Source organism: Coffea eugenioides, chromosome 11 (assembly GCF_003713205.1).
Source record: "Coffea eugenioides isolate CCC68of chromosome 11, Ceug_1.0, whole genome shotgun sequence".
Classification (NCBI taxonomy): Eukaryota; Viridiplantae; Streptophyta; class Magnoliopsida; order Gentianales; family Rubiaceae; genus Coffea; species Coffea eugenioides.
In genome coordinates, this window is record NC_040045.1 from 2,143,112 (window position 1) to 2,157,239 (window position 14,128).

Sequence of the window (14,128 nt, forward strand, 5' to 3'; positions counted from 1 at the left end):
ATTTCAAAATAAAGAAACAAAGTAGTAGTTATCTTTGAACAATAAGGACTAATTGTGAGAACACGAGAAAAAAATTATGTGTATGCCCTGAATTTATTTCATTTTATTTATTTTGATATTAGAAATATTATATATAACAAATAATTGGTTAAATTAAATGCCTAATTGAATCCCTATAAAATTGAGAGTTTAGAAAATATCCTAGGATGGTGTGAGAAAATTCTTATAGGGGTATGCAAATTGAAACAAACTAAAGTTTGAGGCAATATTTGAAGATGATAAAATTTCAACTCCTTAGCAAGTAAATAAATTAATGTCAAAAGACCATTTTAACCTCAACACTTGAGCAATTAACCATGCAACCGAATTGATCATTCTCGACTAAGCATAAGACCGAACAGAGGATTAAATTCGGTGGATTCCATTTGGTAACAATTTGCTAAGAGCAAAAGAAGAACAACTGAGAGCTAAGCTATATTTTCTCCAACCTCAAAACTGAGAGTAGAAGTAAGAGTGAGGGACAGAAATTTTGCTAGCTTCAACACCTGCTAACCACAACCAAGCGAGAGTAAAGCAAGGAGGACTGGAGTGAGAATCCAGTGCAAGAATTTTGAGGAACCGACGCAGAGAATTAGAGCAGTCTGCAATTATCGAATTCTGGGGGAAAAGATGTAAGATTCTGCAATAACTTCCTGCCTATTTAGTATAATTGAATATATACAAGCTGCATGTTGAACTTAGCTAGGAAAATGAGCTCTTGGCTAAAGAAAATTCTGTGTAGCAACCGAAAAGCTGTAGGAAAGGAAAATTGCGGAAACTGAGAGTGAAAATTTAAATCTGCAACTTGTTATCAATATTTCTTTAGAGAATAATGTTAAGAAATGCATGCAATATATTTATCTTAAGTTTATGAGAGGTTTAGCTAGAAAACTTGTGAAAAGTTGGAAGTTTGAGCTGGAAATTGCTAAAGGAAAGTCACTGGAACTTTCCAACTTCAGCCGAGAGGAAGAAATGAGAAAGTTTCAGCTACCTTTATGAATTTTGGTTCAAAAGAAATCTATATTGAGCTTTAATACATTGTATAATATACTGGACTTAACATGCATGTTAGATTTAAGAGTAAAATAGAGAGGTTTGGCTGAAGAAAATCTGAATTAAAAAGACTGACAAAGTGCAAGAAAAATTACTGGGATAACTGAGGGAGTGAAGTTAGAATTTTAGCATTTGTTACAAGGATTTTCTTGGAAAATCATGCTAGGAGATGCATGAAATATATCCATTTCAAGCTATATAAGATCATTAGCTGTGAAACTTATGATATATAGGTACTTTTAGTTGGAAATGTTGAAGGGAGGCTGCTGGAAATTTTCCAGCTTTAGCCGAGAGAGGGAATAGAGTTTTATCTAACTTTTCTCTTCGAATTCCTTGTTATAAATTCTATACTGCTGCTTAAGTTACCTTGTAACATAACAACAACTCCTGTATGTTAAGTTGGGAGTGAGAAATTGCATAAAATTGAGAAAGGCAATTTCATACTTACACTGTTAAAATTTGCTAAAGGTTATATGTTGCTGATGACAGGATTACTTGAGGCTAGCTAATTGGTGGAACTGCTGCTGGAATTGTATGCAAGTTTGTTTTAGATTAGATTGGACAGAAAATATACTAAGTGTTTAGTGTTTTAAGCAAGTGAAAGATAGAACTTTGTTGAAAATTCTTAGGTAATGTAGCTGGAAACATGTGTGCTGGCCGAGGGAGTTAGGAGGTAGAGTTCTTGTGTTATTTTGAAATTTCCAAGATAATTGGTTATAAATTTTGTATAAAACATCTTATAACATCCTGTCCTAGTTTTCATGTGCATCTTATTGATTTTTATCACTTAAAAAAAACTGGTGAATTGGAGCAAATTTAAACAACAAGCAAACTAGAATCTAGTTTAGCTTAAAAAGGAAAGAAATGAAAATTTCACTGGCCTTAATCATTAAATTTGGGTTGAAAATAGTTTAACCTTAGTTTAAACACCTAACAAGACCTTAAATTTGGAGTACATGTATATCTCCCTTGTTTGAGTTGATAAATTTGATAAATCTCGAAGAGAAATGTAAGAAAGAATTGCTGGAATTTCACATCTTGTTTTATAAGCTAAGGAACTTGGTTTCTAGTGACTTAAACCTTAAATTGGTGAGATTTTAATGCTTAAAACTTCTCTCCTTACATTTTAGAACTTTAAAACTTATGTTTGGGGCTGCACATAAAATTCCTAATCTTAAAAGTGTGAATCAAATGGGAGTTTTAAGAGTACTAGACTGCTTGGATTAGTTGAACTATGTTTACAGAATCCTAAAACTCTAAATAAACTTATTAGAATTCACATTAAGAATACCTAAATGATTGTAGTTGTATTTTACCTCAGGAATTGAGAGTGATCAAGGTTAAACCCACAAAATGAAGCTTAATTGACCTTTAATGGTGAGTGTTTCCACAGTTGTGTGTTTAAATTGCCTATGTGTTACTTAAGTGATGTTTATGTGATTATGATAGTGTTTTATTGTAAAGTGTTTTCAATTGTTCCTCGCCTTCTAAGTCGGGAGTGTACTTTATCGCACTCGACTTAGTTTGAGTTTGAAGGTTGATAATTGATCAAGTGTTGTTGTAAGTGTGCATGACTGTAAGCCGTGTGTATACTTTACCACACCAACTGAACTGGGCCCCAAAACCCTTTGTTCAACAGACTATTCGAGCCAGTAAAAGAGATTGGTCGGATAGGACGGTAGCTTTGGGTAAGTGTATTGGTATGCTCGAGTATTACCACGGAGTAGAAGATTACTGATATTGATATGACCATCTAAGTGAGAGAAGTGTTTATTGTTTTGGAGATTATAAGGAGGAGTTTGGTGGAGTGTGTAGTGTATTGAAGTGGCTCTAATGCGAGCACCGTATCCTTTTAAAAGTGATTGTTCAGTGAAGTGTTCTCTAATTCATTCAGTGAAGTGTTTCTTTAATTGTTTAATTTTGCTACTTGTTTAAGTGTTTAATTGATTGTTGCTTGTGAGGGACCTCACTGAGCTTTAGCTCAACCTTTTAGCTTTGTTTTCCTTACAGGAGTTGGAGATTGAAGAGTGATTGGAGTGAATTAGAAAGTTATTTTGAGAAGATCCGTTACTGTGTGTATATATTGTAGTCATGGTTTCTTTTGGCATTTTGAGATGGTTGAATCTTTTGTTTTGAGTTTGGTGTGATGTTAAGAATGGATATTTAGAACATGTATTTTGTTTCTTTTATTGGGCGAATTTATGTTTCAAGCTGATTGGAGTTGTACTTAAGAGTGAATGTTCAGTTGTTCAATGGTAATGTTATCTCTGAAGTTAATGTAAATGAGTGAACCCTGGCGAGAGCCAGGTAGGCGATCCGCTAACTTTTAGGGTACGCCCTAAAAGAAAGTGGGATCGTCACACTAATAATTCACGTACTAACTAATTAACTAGTAAAAAGAAGGAAAATCTTAATCTTAAAAACTAAAACTATTCAGAACTCAAAATTGATCAATCCAGAACTTATTTTCATGCTCTATTCCTACTACCTCAAGCAAAAACTGTAATACTAAATTTTTTAATATAGATTAACAAATTTTCTTTATTGTTTTGTTTCTTGGTTAATCAGTTACTAACGTGCCATCACATGAGTTATTTTTATTGTTCAAGGTTGCTCACTATTTTGCTTCATTTTAAGAAGTTTAATTCAACAAATATGTAACTGGACTAATTCCGTCAATATTTTAAAAAAATCTATCAATTATCCTAAATCTGCATCAAAATGGTAACATTAGGAACCAAAATTGTTTCTAACAAAACATTAAGGATTAAACTTGTACCACCTACCAAACATTAGGGACTGGATTTATTTTTGTTGAAACTTTAGATATCAAAATTGTACAAGTATCAAATATTGAGAACCAAAACTGCATTTCTCTTTTAATTTTTCTTAATTTTTTTGGGTTTGTTTTTGTCTTAAAATTTTCTTCTTTGTCCTCACGCACCCAAACTTTTGCAAATTTTTGTAAGGACAAAAGTATTAGAATTTGATTGAATTATTCTTGGAGAAAATGACCGAAAAATGTCCTTCACATTTGATAGTTTTACTTTGGAGTCCTTCATCTTTAAAAGGATGACGCATTTTGATGTGTACTATATTTTTCTTGCTTAGTTTTGTACCAAAAGGGCAATTTAGGGTTTTTGTAAGAAAATCTATCTTGTTGGATCTATATTGTTACTAAACAATAAAAGTAGAGGAGGTATATGCAATTTTTAAAACCTGGGGGGAGCTCTCTATAATTGTTGAAAAACTCATGGGAGTTTTGTGAAATTATCACAAAAAGTGAGGTGAAAAATCATGAAAAATGTTCTATAAATAAGATACCTTTCCAATCATTTTGGACACAACATATCAAATAATCAGTCCGCAGTACTAAAGTGCCTGATCCAGCTAGACTAGCTTCTTTCCAAGCAGCTAACCAATATAATGGCTTCCAAGGCAGCTTTATTTTTCCCTATGTTTTCAGAATCGGACCGGGTATCGACTCGGTCAAGCTCAGGGATTAGGGGTCAACGGGTTCAATCGGGTTCGATAGGGGTTGAACCGGATGACGTCATAAATAAAAATATTTTAAAAATTAAAATATTATATGTAAAATATATACCTAATAACATGTTAATATTAATAAAGGTATATTCGTATATATTTGATGGTTCAAATGTATTTAACGAGAAAATACAAAGAAATTAGAATAATCAAGTAGCAATTTATATTATTTAATGAGAATTAACAAGTTTAAAATTAAAATTATGGATTTAATTGAAAAAAAACACCAAACTTTAAGACAACATTGATAAAGTATGAAATATTTGAGATATATTAATAATTTTTAACAATCTAGGGGTCAAAACATAATATTGAAAAAGTTTGAGTTTTTTTTTTAAATGCTTGATTGAACCGAAAAATCCTGTTTTTTTCCGGTCAAACCCGGTTTTTGACCGGGTTTTACTTACTCGGTTATTTAGCAGAACTCGGACCGGGCACTTGGCCGTTCTCGGTTCGACTGATCGAACCGGCCGATCCGATCCGAGTTTTAAAATACAGATTTTTCCTCCTAGCCTTCCTCTTTGTAGCTGCAGCTACTCCGCTCGCCTCCGCGGCCATCTATAACGGAAAAGACGTTCAAGGGCTTATGTTTCTTGGCCGAGTAACCTGCTCGAAAATGCCTGACCCTGAACCTTTTGTCCAAGGAATTAAAGATGTCGAGATAAGAATATATTGCAATGGAGGTTCAACAAGCGTGGCCCAAGCTTTAACGGATTCGAATGGATTCTTTACTGTACTTGGGAACACCCTTGATGGCATTACTTTCGAGCAGACCAGCCTTCCTTGTTTTGCCATAGCTGAGCTTCCTGGGGATCAAAGCTGTTCAGTTTTTCTGCCAAAATCAACCCTTACATCCACTATTAGCCTCGTTGGAACTCTTTCTCAGCATCCCACAGGCCCTTTTGCCAATGCTGCAGCAACCCATTTTGTCCCTGCTCATTAATTTGCTCTTTGCTTTTTCAACACATTGTCTTAGGATTCACTGAATTGTTTGATTCTTTTTTTTTCCTTCTTTTTTGAGCTGTTTGATTCTTTTCAGCGCCCTTGTGGTGTTATGTAATTTGTTTATGAATTATTTTCTTGCCATGCATGCAAGCAAACTGCTCATATTTGTAGGTGCCCATGTATGGGCATTCCTTGAGCTCTTAATTAATGCTTCCAAATTCTCATGACAATTTAGTTTATATATTTTGTAATGGATCTCAGTTATTTAAGTTTTATAGATTTTTGTACAGCTTAACAAAATAATTCGTCTAAATGAGAATTTGAAAAAATTGGAAAGAAATTGAACATTAATCTATCATTCGAATAAAAAGAAGGGATAATTTTAGAAACCTCTCTTGTGATTTCTGACAATTGCAGAGACGTCCTCTCAAGTTTATTAAATTACAACTACCTCCCTTACTTTTACTGTTTATATAACAATATAGGCCCAAAAGGCTATATTTTTTCTCAAAAATCCTAAATTACCCTTTTTGTACTAAAATTATTTTGCCAATTGCTCTCTTCCATATCTTAACCAAAGCATGCATTCAATTCTGAAGATTCATTCCATCCTTCATAAATATTCTTACCATATGGTCCCATGGAATGGTCAAATTCACAATCAACCGCCCTTGTATTTGCATAATTTTCAACATAGGATGCCATGATTTAGCTCCATATAAGTGGCTCAACTCCTTCTACATGAGCCACATTATGGCCTTGAAGAAAATCCTTAGGGGAGATTTAGGCATGGATGAGATTAATCAAGTTTAAAAGAAGAAAAGGCATCATTATGACTATAGAGGTCTTCAAGAAATTCATTTTGTCAAAAACCAAAATTATATTTACATAATTACACCCCAAACTTCAAATCCAATGCCCACACCTTCTCAAAACAAAATAATCTAACCTACTATCAAATCTCCAACACATGTTAACGTCTTAAATACAGAGAAGATACTTTGTCTCCATAGTGAAACCACAACCAACAATTGTCAAGCATAAAAGGAAATATAAATGTACTTGTTAACACCTTAAAAAGTTTTCTGAAAGGATGATAGACAAATTAGCAAATTTACCAATTTCAATCCCACTTTCTTTTTTGGCCAATGATTGCATTATCATTGTATGCCTCTTCATCTCCTTTTAGTTTGATCATGAAATCCGATTTACGTCAATCATTAAATCTAATCTCTCAACTAAACTTGTGATTTGGCAATTTCAAAAGGAAGAAAGGAGGAACAGGAATATATAATAAAGTTTGAGAGATCACTTGTGGTGTGATTGGCTACAGTTATAGGCAATGGTTGGTGGTAATTTGAGAGTGAGTTAAAGGAGGAACGGGTTGATGGACGAGAATGAAGTGATAATAAGTGAGAGAGAATCGTCGTTGACTATAACTTGTAAACAGGATAGCTGAAGATGTCAAGTTTCATTTTCTTTTTTTAATTTCATTTCATTTCATTATACTATGAAGTAAAGGTCATTACACTATAGGCAATTATTTATTAAGTAAAGGTCATTATAGTCACTTTATTGTGATAAGGGAGGTCAGTGTAATTTATAAAATTTGAGGGGATCCGAGTGAAACTATCATAAACCTCAGGGGAGGTTTGTGAAATTATCCCTAAGAAGAAAGTACTAATAATTGTTGAATAAAGTGAAATTGTAATACCCAAAATTTGTGCTCCAAATGGGAATTACTTCTAAGTGGTGTATTTAATGGAATTACAACAAGAGCCCAAGGGCTAAAGTGCAAATATCCCAATTCATGTTCATTCCGAATTCCTGGACATCGGCCTTATCCATTCTTTGAAGAAACAGAAGGAATTGAAGGGAGATACAGCAGAGAAGACAATATACTATCATCCAACTGATTTCAGTTGATTCATTGAGATAACTGATTCATTGATTTAAATTTTATGAGCTGATATAATTTATATATAAAAATTTTAAAAGTCCACCCCTAACCACTAGGTCAATCTCACTGTTTCAATTAATATCAATAGATTGAAAGGAGTAATTGGCCTCTAATAATCCCCCAATTTTTATTGACGGGTGGTGAGTGGAGGAAGAAAGAGGAGATAGGATTTTTCTTAATTTTTAATTTTTTTGCTGTTTTTGTTAGGTGTATTTGAAATGTATTTGAAGTTATTTTAGGTTGCTCTATAGTGTTTATAAGATGTGCTACTGTCGCATTGTATTTGATATAATAATTTTTCCAATAAACTCCTAATTGAAACTGTGCCCTAAGTTTTATAATTCATTGACATGTGATCGTTTAAGGTGATTTAAAATCGATGTTTGTGGCTACCATTGCAAAGCCAATCAACATCAATATATTGAAGGGCTAAATGGCCTCTACTAATCCCCAAAATTTTATCAGTGATCATAGTTGGTCTTCGACTTTTATAAGCATCCATCATGTTCCTTACCTATAAATTTGGTTCTAAACGGTCGTTCAGGCCAAATATAGATATGGTAATTTTCACATTGTCTCCTAAGTTTAAGTTTATACATATTTCCCTTTTTAAAGTTTAAAAATAGGGCATATTACCTTTTAATTTTTTTGGGTAAAGCATTTAATAGTTGACTCATTTGACTAACATTAAATAACAACATTATCCTTCATTCCGTCTAAAATTTACGTAAACTAGACAAAAACAAGGATACCTTTTAAGAAATAACAAGTTTAAAATTACCTTATATCTTAAAAATTTTGCTAACTTTATTGTCTATCATTAATTACATTCATCATCATCGTCATTAGATTTAGGGTGGTTTGATAAAACTGAAGTTTGAAAACTGAAATCTGAAATCTGAAATCTGAATCCATTAAGTTATCGGATTGTTAAGTATTAAATCAAATACATTTAAGTATATATCACATTCAGTAATAAGTGCATAGTTTATCACTTATTTTTGGAAGCAAATTTTACCTAGAAAATTCAGTGACACTTAATTAATTCAGATGTCCAATTTTTTGTTATCAAATGCATCTAAATATATTAAGATCTGAATCCATTAAATTTAAATGCTGAATTGGGTTAGCAAACAGAGCCTTAAAGTCTAACCACTTAGAAGAACATGTACAAAATTTGACGTTAACCCAGCAAGAAAAAAGAAAAGATGTTAAGGTAAATAGCATGAAACATTAGGCAATTTCACCATTTGATATTTCATAAACACTCACGTGGTATTTAAAATCTCAAACAGTAAAATCGTAATCAAGATTTCATACCCATTCACATGGCAGCTGAATTATTGAATAATATAGGCTTTGTTTGGAGTTGTGTTTTATTTTGTGTTAATTTATTTTTGAAAAGGGAAAGCATATGTTGGAACCACTTTTTATTTCATATACAAATTTTTTGAAAAAGTGCTATAGTAATATATAGATAACCCTAAAATTTAATAACAATCCAATCCGAGTCAATATTATATGACATTTCCTGAATGCCATGCGACAACAATCAAAAGTAAGGCAAAATGTGATGAATTTTTTGGGGTTAAGATGTGAAGAAAAAAACATTCTCCTAGTAAAAAATGTTAGGTTTATGAGTAAAGTTGTGTCCTTGAGAGATGAAGAAAGAGTATTTGATATGTAAGTAAAAACTCGAAATTTAACAGTTAATCACATACATCAAATCGCTAAGTTTTTGGGTTAATTTCGAGTTCCTAATTTATATAATGAGCCTCTTTGGTAGTATCATTGCTATTACATGCTTTCTTACCAATGCACTATTTCTTTTTTTTTTTTTGGAAAAAGTACCAATGCACTAATGATTCATGGAGAGCAGGTATACTCACATTCAAAGTTAATTAATATTTGGTTGATCATGGAGAGCAGGTATCCTCAAGGCTGTCAATTTAGTTTTGTGAGTCTATTTTAACCAGTTCAAGTTCAGTTCAAAAAAATAAAACTTTTGAATTTTTATTCTTGAGTTCATATTATAAGGCTCATACTTGACTGAAAAATTTATTAAAACATCGACTTAAATCGGGTTCGACCCAAGTTCACGGTTAAATAGTTTATATATATAATATAAATTTTACATTTATGCATGTATATGCAAATTATTAAATTTTTATGTTATAATACGTATTAGTTCTAGATTATATTCATTATTGTATATAATATATATTAATTATATAATTATTTTGGATCGGGCTTTAATTAGACCGAGTCTGGTAAAGTCTATACTCAACTTACATTTAATTGGACTTTTATGTTGAAGACCAAATTTTTTTAACCCAATTACACATGAGGCTCAACCCAAAATTTTGGGGGCAAACAGACTGAATTCGGTCCAGTTCTACCTCATTGATAGCCCTACAAATCATCCAGATACATGGTCTAAACTATAAAGTACAATGCCAGAAGTGTAAGAATAATGCAAAGTCGAGACTGAATGCTATTAATACATGTGTTTGCATAGGAGGAGTGAATTTGACTCGAGATATTTCTTTTAAACATATTAAAAATTTTTAATATAAAGGAGACGATTTTTTTTTAAGTGTAAGTAAAAGGTCTCGAACTTACAACCTCTCACTTACACTACATTCCCTCCCTCCGTGCCATCCAACTCATCCCTCCCTGAGAAAAAGACGACTTAGTGGCTTAAATTTTGTTGTATCTCTATGTCTTAGTTTTTTTTTTTTTTTTTGCTTTTTCTTTTGATTTGGTGACTAGTAGATATCTAGAAATGTAAATAAAAAATAATTCTATTGGTGTCCCTAAATTTTATCACATGAATCATATGTATCACAAAAATTATATTATTACATAATCATCCTTAAAAATCTTCTTTCTACATTTTTAAATTGTAAACATGGATAATTGAGGTGTACATTATAGCAAACTATTAGCGCAAAAGAGAAGATTGGGATGAGTAATAAGGTAGGAGAAATTATAAATAAGAAATTTTAAATCAAAACATTTCACTTACAAAAATACACACACTACACCAAAATTAATCACTAGAGTCGCCCCAAACTATTAGTATAAAAATTAACCATTGGATTGGACTAGTAACCACTTTTAAAGTCTTTTCCCGCTGTCTATGCCTAGCAGTCGGGTGTGGGAGGGGTGGGAAGAAAACTAGAGTTAAAAAAAAAAAGGAAATTATCGGTGCAAAACAGCTGCACTTTCCTACGCACTTCTTATTAAAAGTTAAAAGCTATGTGCGTATTAATCCAAAACAGCTACCCTTTCCTGCGCACTTCTTAAAAGCCAAAGCGCGCTATATACGTTAATGTGTGATCTAAGCAACCGAGTGGTGTTTTTTTTTTTTTTTTTTTTTTTTAACCATGCGATTCTACTACGATTGCATACTTGTTACGTGCTTTACAACTTAGGATCACCACCGTCAACAGTAGTACTTCTTTTGGCCTATCATGGCCGTCAATGGAGAGGCAGGAAACAATGTGTATAGATGTGTTGGCTATGGCGTCATTTCTTGGCGAAAGGGCCAAAAGGGAGCGACCCTCTTGCCTCATTCGAGTGAAGTGATGATCCATTAACCCGGCAGGTGATCTGGAAAGCCCTAGCTCAAGAATTCAAGTGAGCTCCCCAAATTTACATCCCTGGCTTTAGCTCTTTCTTTTAGTATATTTTTTGCATTTGCATTTGTTTTTTTTTTTTTGTTGAATGATTGAACTGTTGAATTTTCAGTGTTATTTTGGTGTTTTTGAACTGAGTTTAATTGTGGGAGAACTTTTTGCTTTCTAAGAAGTTCACATATTTATGATTTCTCATGGTTGAAAATTGAAAATTGAGATAATGGGTGGAGAAACCAATCCAGTGTTGAGAAAATATGTACGCTTCATGGCAGTCTCTGTTTAGTCTTTCTTTTCTGTGGGGTTTTTTTTTTTTTTTTTGATTTTTGGTTTTTAAACTGTTGGTTTCTTTGGGTTACTTTACTAATTAAGTAGCAGCTAGTTTGAACTGACACGGTGGGACTTTCTGGATACTAAAATGTTGTACACTACATTTTTTCTGATGATTTCTGGTGAAAAGTTTGAAAGTGAGATTGATGGATAAAGAACTAACCAATTTGAGTAGTAATAAGAAATTACGTAGACCTAATGATTCTTTGGAGGATGATGATGATGTGGACAGAATCAGTGATTTACCAGAAAGTGTTTTGAGTCACATACTATCTCGACTACCAACGACATTGGATGCAGTTCGTACCTGTGTCCTATCCAGAAAATGGGAAAAACAGTGGAAGAATGTTTACAATCTCAGGTTCAGTGATTATAAAGTTGATAAGTCCAAAAAGAAGGACTTCGCCATCTCTGTGCAGAAGGTGCTTTACCATTTCAGGAACTCAAGGATTCAGGGGTTTATGCTTTCTATTAATTGCAATCAGTATAATCCCACTCTTGTCAAAACTTGGCTATCAGCTGCTTTAAGGTCTAATGTTCAGAGGCTTTGTTTTTCCCATGTAGATGACTTGGAGTTTCCTCATTACTTCTTCGAATGTGATTCTTTAGTGCATTTGGTTCTCGAACTCTGCACTTTCAGAGTTCCTGGTTATTTTTGTCTTGCAAACCTTCGAGTGTTAAATTTTTATAATGTTACTTGGCAAAATGATGATTGTTCTGCTTCCAGGTGCTTCATCTTGAATTTTCCAGTTCTTGAAGTGTTTAAGTCGTATCAATGCCGCTGGTTGAATGTGAAAATGCTTAAAATACTTGCTCCTCTGCTTGCAAGTTTCCAGATGGTTAGATCTTTCCTTAGATGCACACCTGGTCGATCAGAGGATTGTGAAATAGAGATTTGTGGAGACAACCTTTCATATTTTAATTTTGATGGTTTTTCACTAGAAAATATTGTCCTATCTAACCCTTCAAAAGTTGCTAATGTGTGTCTTGATGTAAATTCCATGGAGCGTTTTATTCAGAGGGGAAAAATTGGTTCTCGAGCTCTTTTGCTTTTGGGAGGACTTTCTTCTGTTATCAGATGCCTGGAACTCTCTGAATATGTAATTGAGGTATTCTTCCCTTTTGAAGTTGTTCTTATTCGCTTTCATTTGTTTTTTTTCATATTTCTATCACAATTTACACAAATGCAATTTATTTATGTACTCTTTATTTGACATGCAATTACCTGATTCTCTACTCTGATCACTATGAAGTATGAACAATTTGGTACTAAAAGCCTTTTTAATTTTGCTTATGTTGAAGCTTGAATTGAAGAGTGCTTGCCTGGCATGAGCATTATTTGCTCAAAATTGCTTGCTTTATATAGAACGCTATTATTGGCATGATACAGTTTCATTGCCCATGCAGCACTAGCAAGCTTTATACTTTCTGCCCTTTTCTGGGAGTATAAAGTGTGTCAATTTGGCTTTTTTCGTATAATGAGCTTGTATAAAATAATTCATTTCCTTATTGTTTGGTTAATAGAATTCTTTGGTCTTGTGCTGCATCTTTGTGTGTGACATTTGTGTTGCAATTGCAATGTAGTAGTAGGGACAGAAAGAATTGTAACGAGAAAGTTACTGATGGACTGAACAGTTTTATTGCACAACTCTTGAAATCTTTGATTGTTGATATAGATTCAGGGTTCATATGATTGATTACATATGTGGCCTAGGCTTGTGGATAATAGATTAGAACATAGTGAAAGAGGTACTACCTGTTGAATGTTTACTAATGCTTAATGCTGATCTTCTCTCCAAGGCACTTGCGCATGCAGAACCTCCATGTTCACTTCCCATCTTTGATGGGCTGACCATCCTTAAAGTGTCTTCCACTTGGAGTAATACCCTCTGCAGTGGACCACTGATGGAGCTTCTAAACAGTGCACCGGCTCTTGAAAAGCTCATATTTACCACGGTAAACAACAATGATGTTTACCATCCCCTCTTATATGTGCAAACTGTTTTGAAATGAACCAAACTCCTACCTCTCTCTCTCATAGGTGTCACTATGTGTTTTATGTTTGTTACTTCCAACTTTTAAAATACCCAGTGTTTGTATCTTTGCAGTTGATTGATGATGTCAATTATGAGGAAAGTAATTCATTGCCTACCAACTTTTCATCTAACCTGAAGGTAGTTGAATTCAGATTGTTCAAAGGAAGGGCATCTGAGATTCAACTGGTTAAGTTTTTGCTGCACAATTTGTCGATACTTGAGCAGTTGGTAATTACAAAGTTTTTGGGAGATACAAAGGTTGAAGTTGAAAATCAGCTATTAATGTTGCCTAGAAGCTCGAGTCGTGTGTCGATAGTGTTCTTGTGAACTTGACTGATGTAAATGATCTTCTTGTAATATTATGTTATGAGATTAAACTGGTGAAGTTTTTGCCGTAGAATATATTGGTACTCGAGAGTTGATTACCACTTCGAAGTTTTTGGGAGATACGAACGTTGTGGTTCAAGATTAACTGTTATTGTTACTTGAAAGCTCAAGATATCTGTTTAGGTGTATTTCTATCAAAGAAATGTGATCCTGTCAAATACTTGGTGTGTTTTCAGGATACACTTTTACATTCA

The 14,128-nt window shown here is 33.3% G+C and overlaps 1 protein-coding gene across 4 annotated transcripts; it reads left to right on the forward strand.

Annotated features, from left to right (window-relative positions):
* The first annotated feature begins 11,046 nt into the window (after positions 1-11,046).
* On the forward strand, positions 11,047-14,128 carry LOC113751140 (F-box/LRR-repeat protein At3g26922-like). 4 transcript variants are annotated; one of them, XM_027295017.1, is made up of 5 exons: positions 11,047-11,185; positions 11,634-12,040; positions 12,239-12,620; positions 13,312-13,467; positions 13,620-14,128. In XM_027295017.1, the coding sequence occupies exons 2-5, from the start codon at positions 11,658-11,660 to the stop codon at positions 13,872-13,874; spliced, it is 1,176 nt and encodes a 391-aa protein (XP_027150818.1). In that variant the 5' UTR covers positions 11,047-11,185; positions 11,634-11,657; the 3' UTR covers positions 13,875-14,128. The 4 variants fall into 4 exon arrangements, with proteins under 4 accessions (XP_027150818.1, XP_027150820.1, XP_027150817.1 ...); XM_027295019.1 differs by having other exon boundaries at positions 11,634-11,933; positions 12,531-12,620; XM_027295016.1 differs by having other exon boundaries at positions 11,634-12,620.

What these genes read in the sequence shown, in the direction of transcription:
- LOC113751140 (XM_027295016.1), top strand. Translation starts at nt 11,658, where the DNA reads ATGGATAAAGAACTAACCAATTTGAGTAGTAATAAGAAATTACGTAGA. An exon ending in TCTCTGAATATGTAATTGAG is followed by an intron (nt 12,621 to 13,311) that starts GTATTCTTCCCT and finishes CTTCTCTCCAAG; the next exon opens with GCACTTGCGCATGCAGAACC. An exon ending in AAAAGCTCATATTTACCACG is followed by an intron (nt 13,468 to 13,619) that starts GTAAACAACAAT and finishes GTATCTTTGCAG; the next exon opens with TTGATTGATGATGTCAATTA.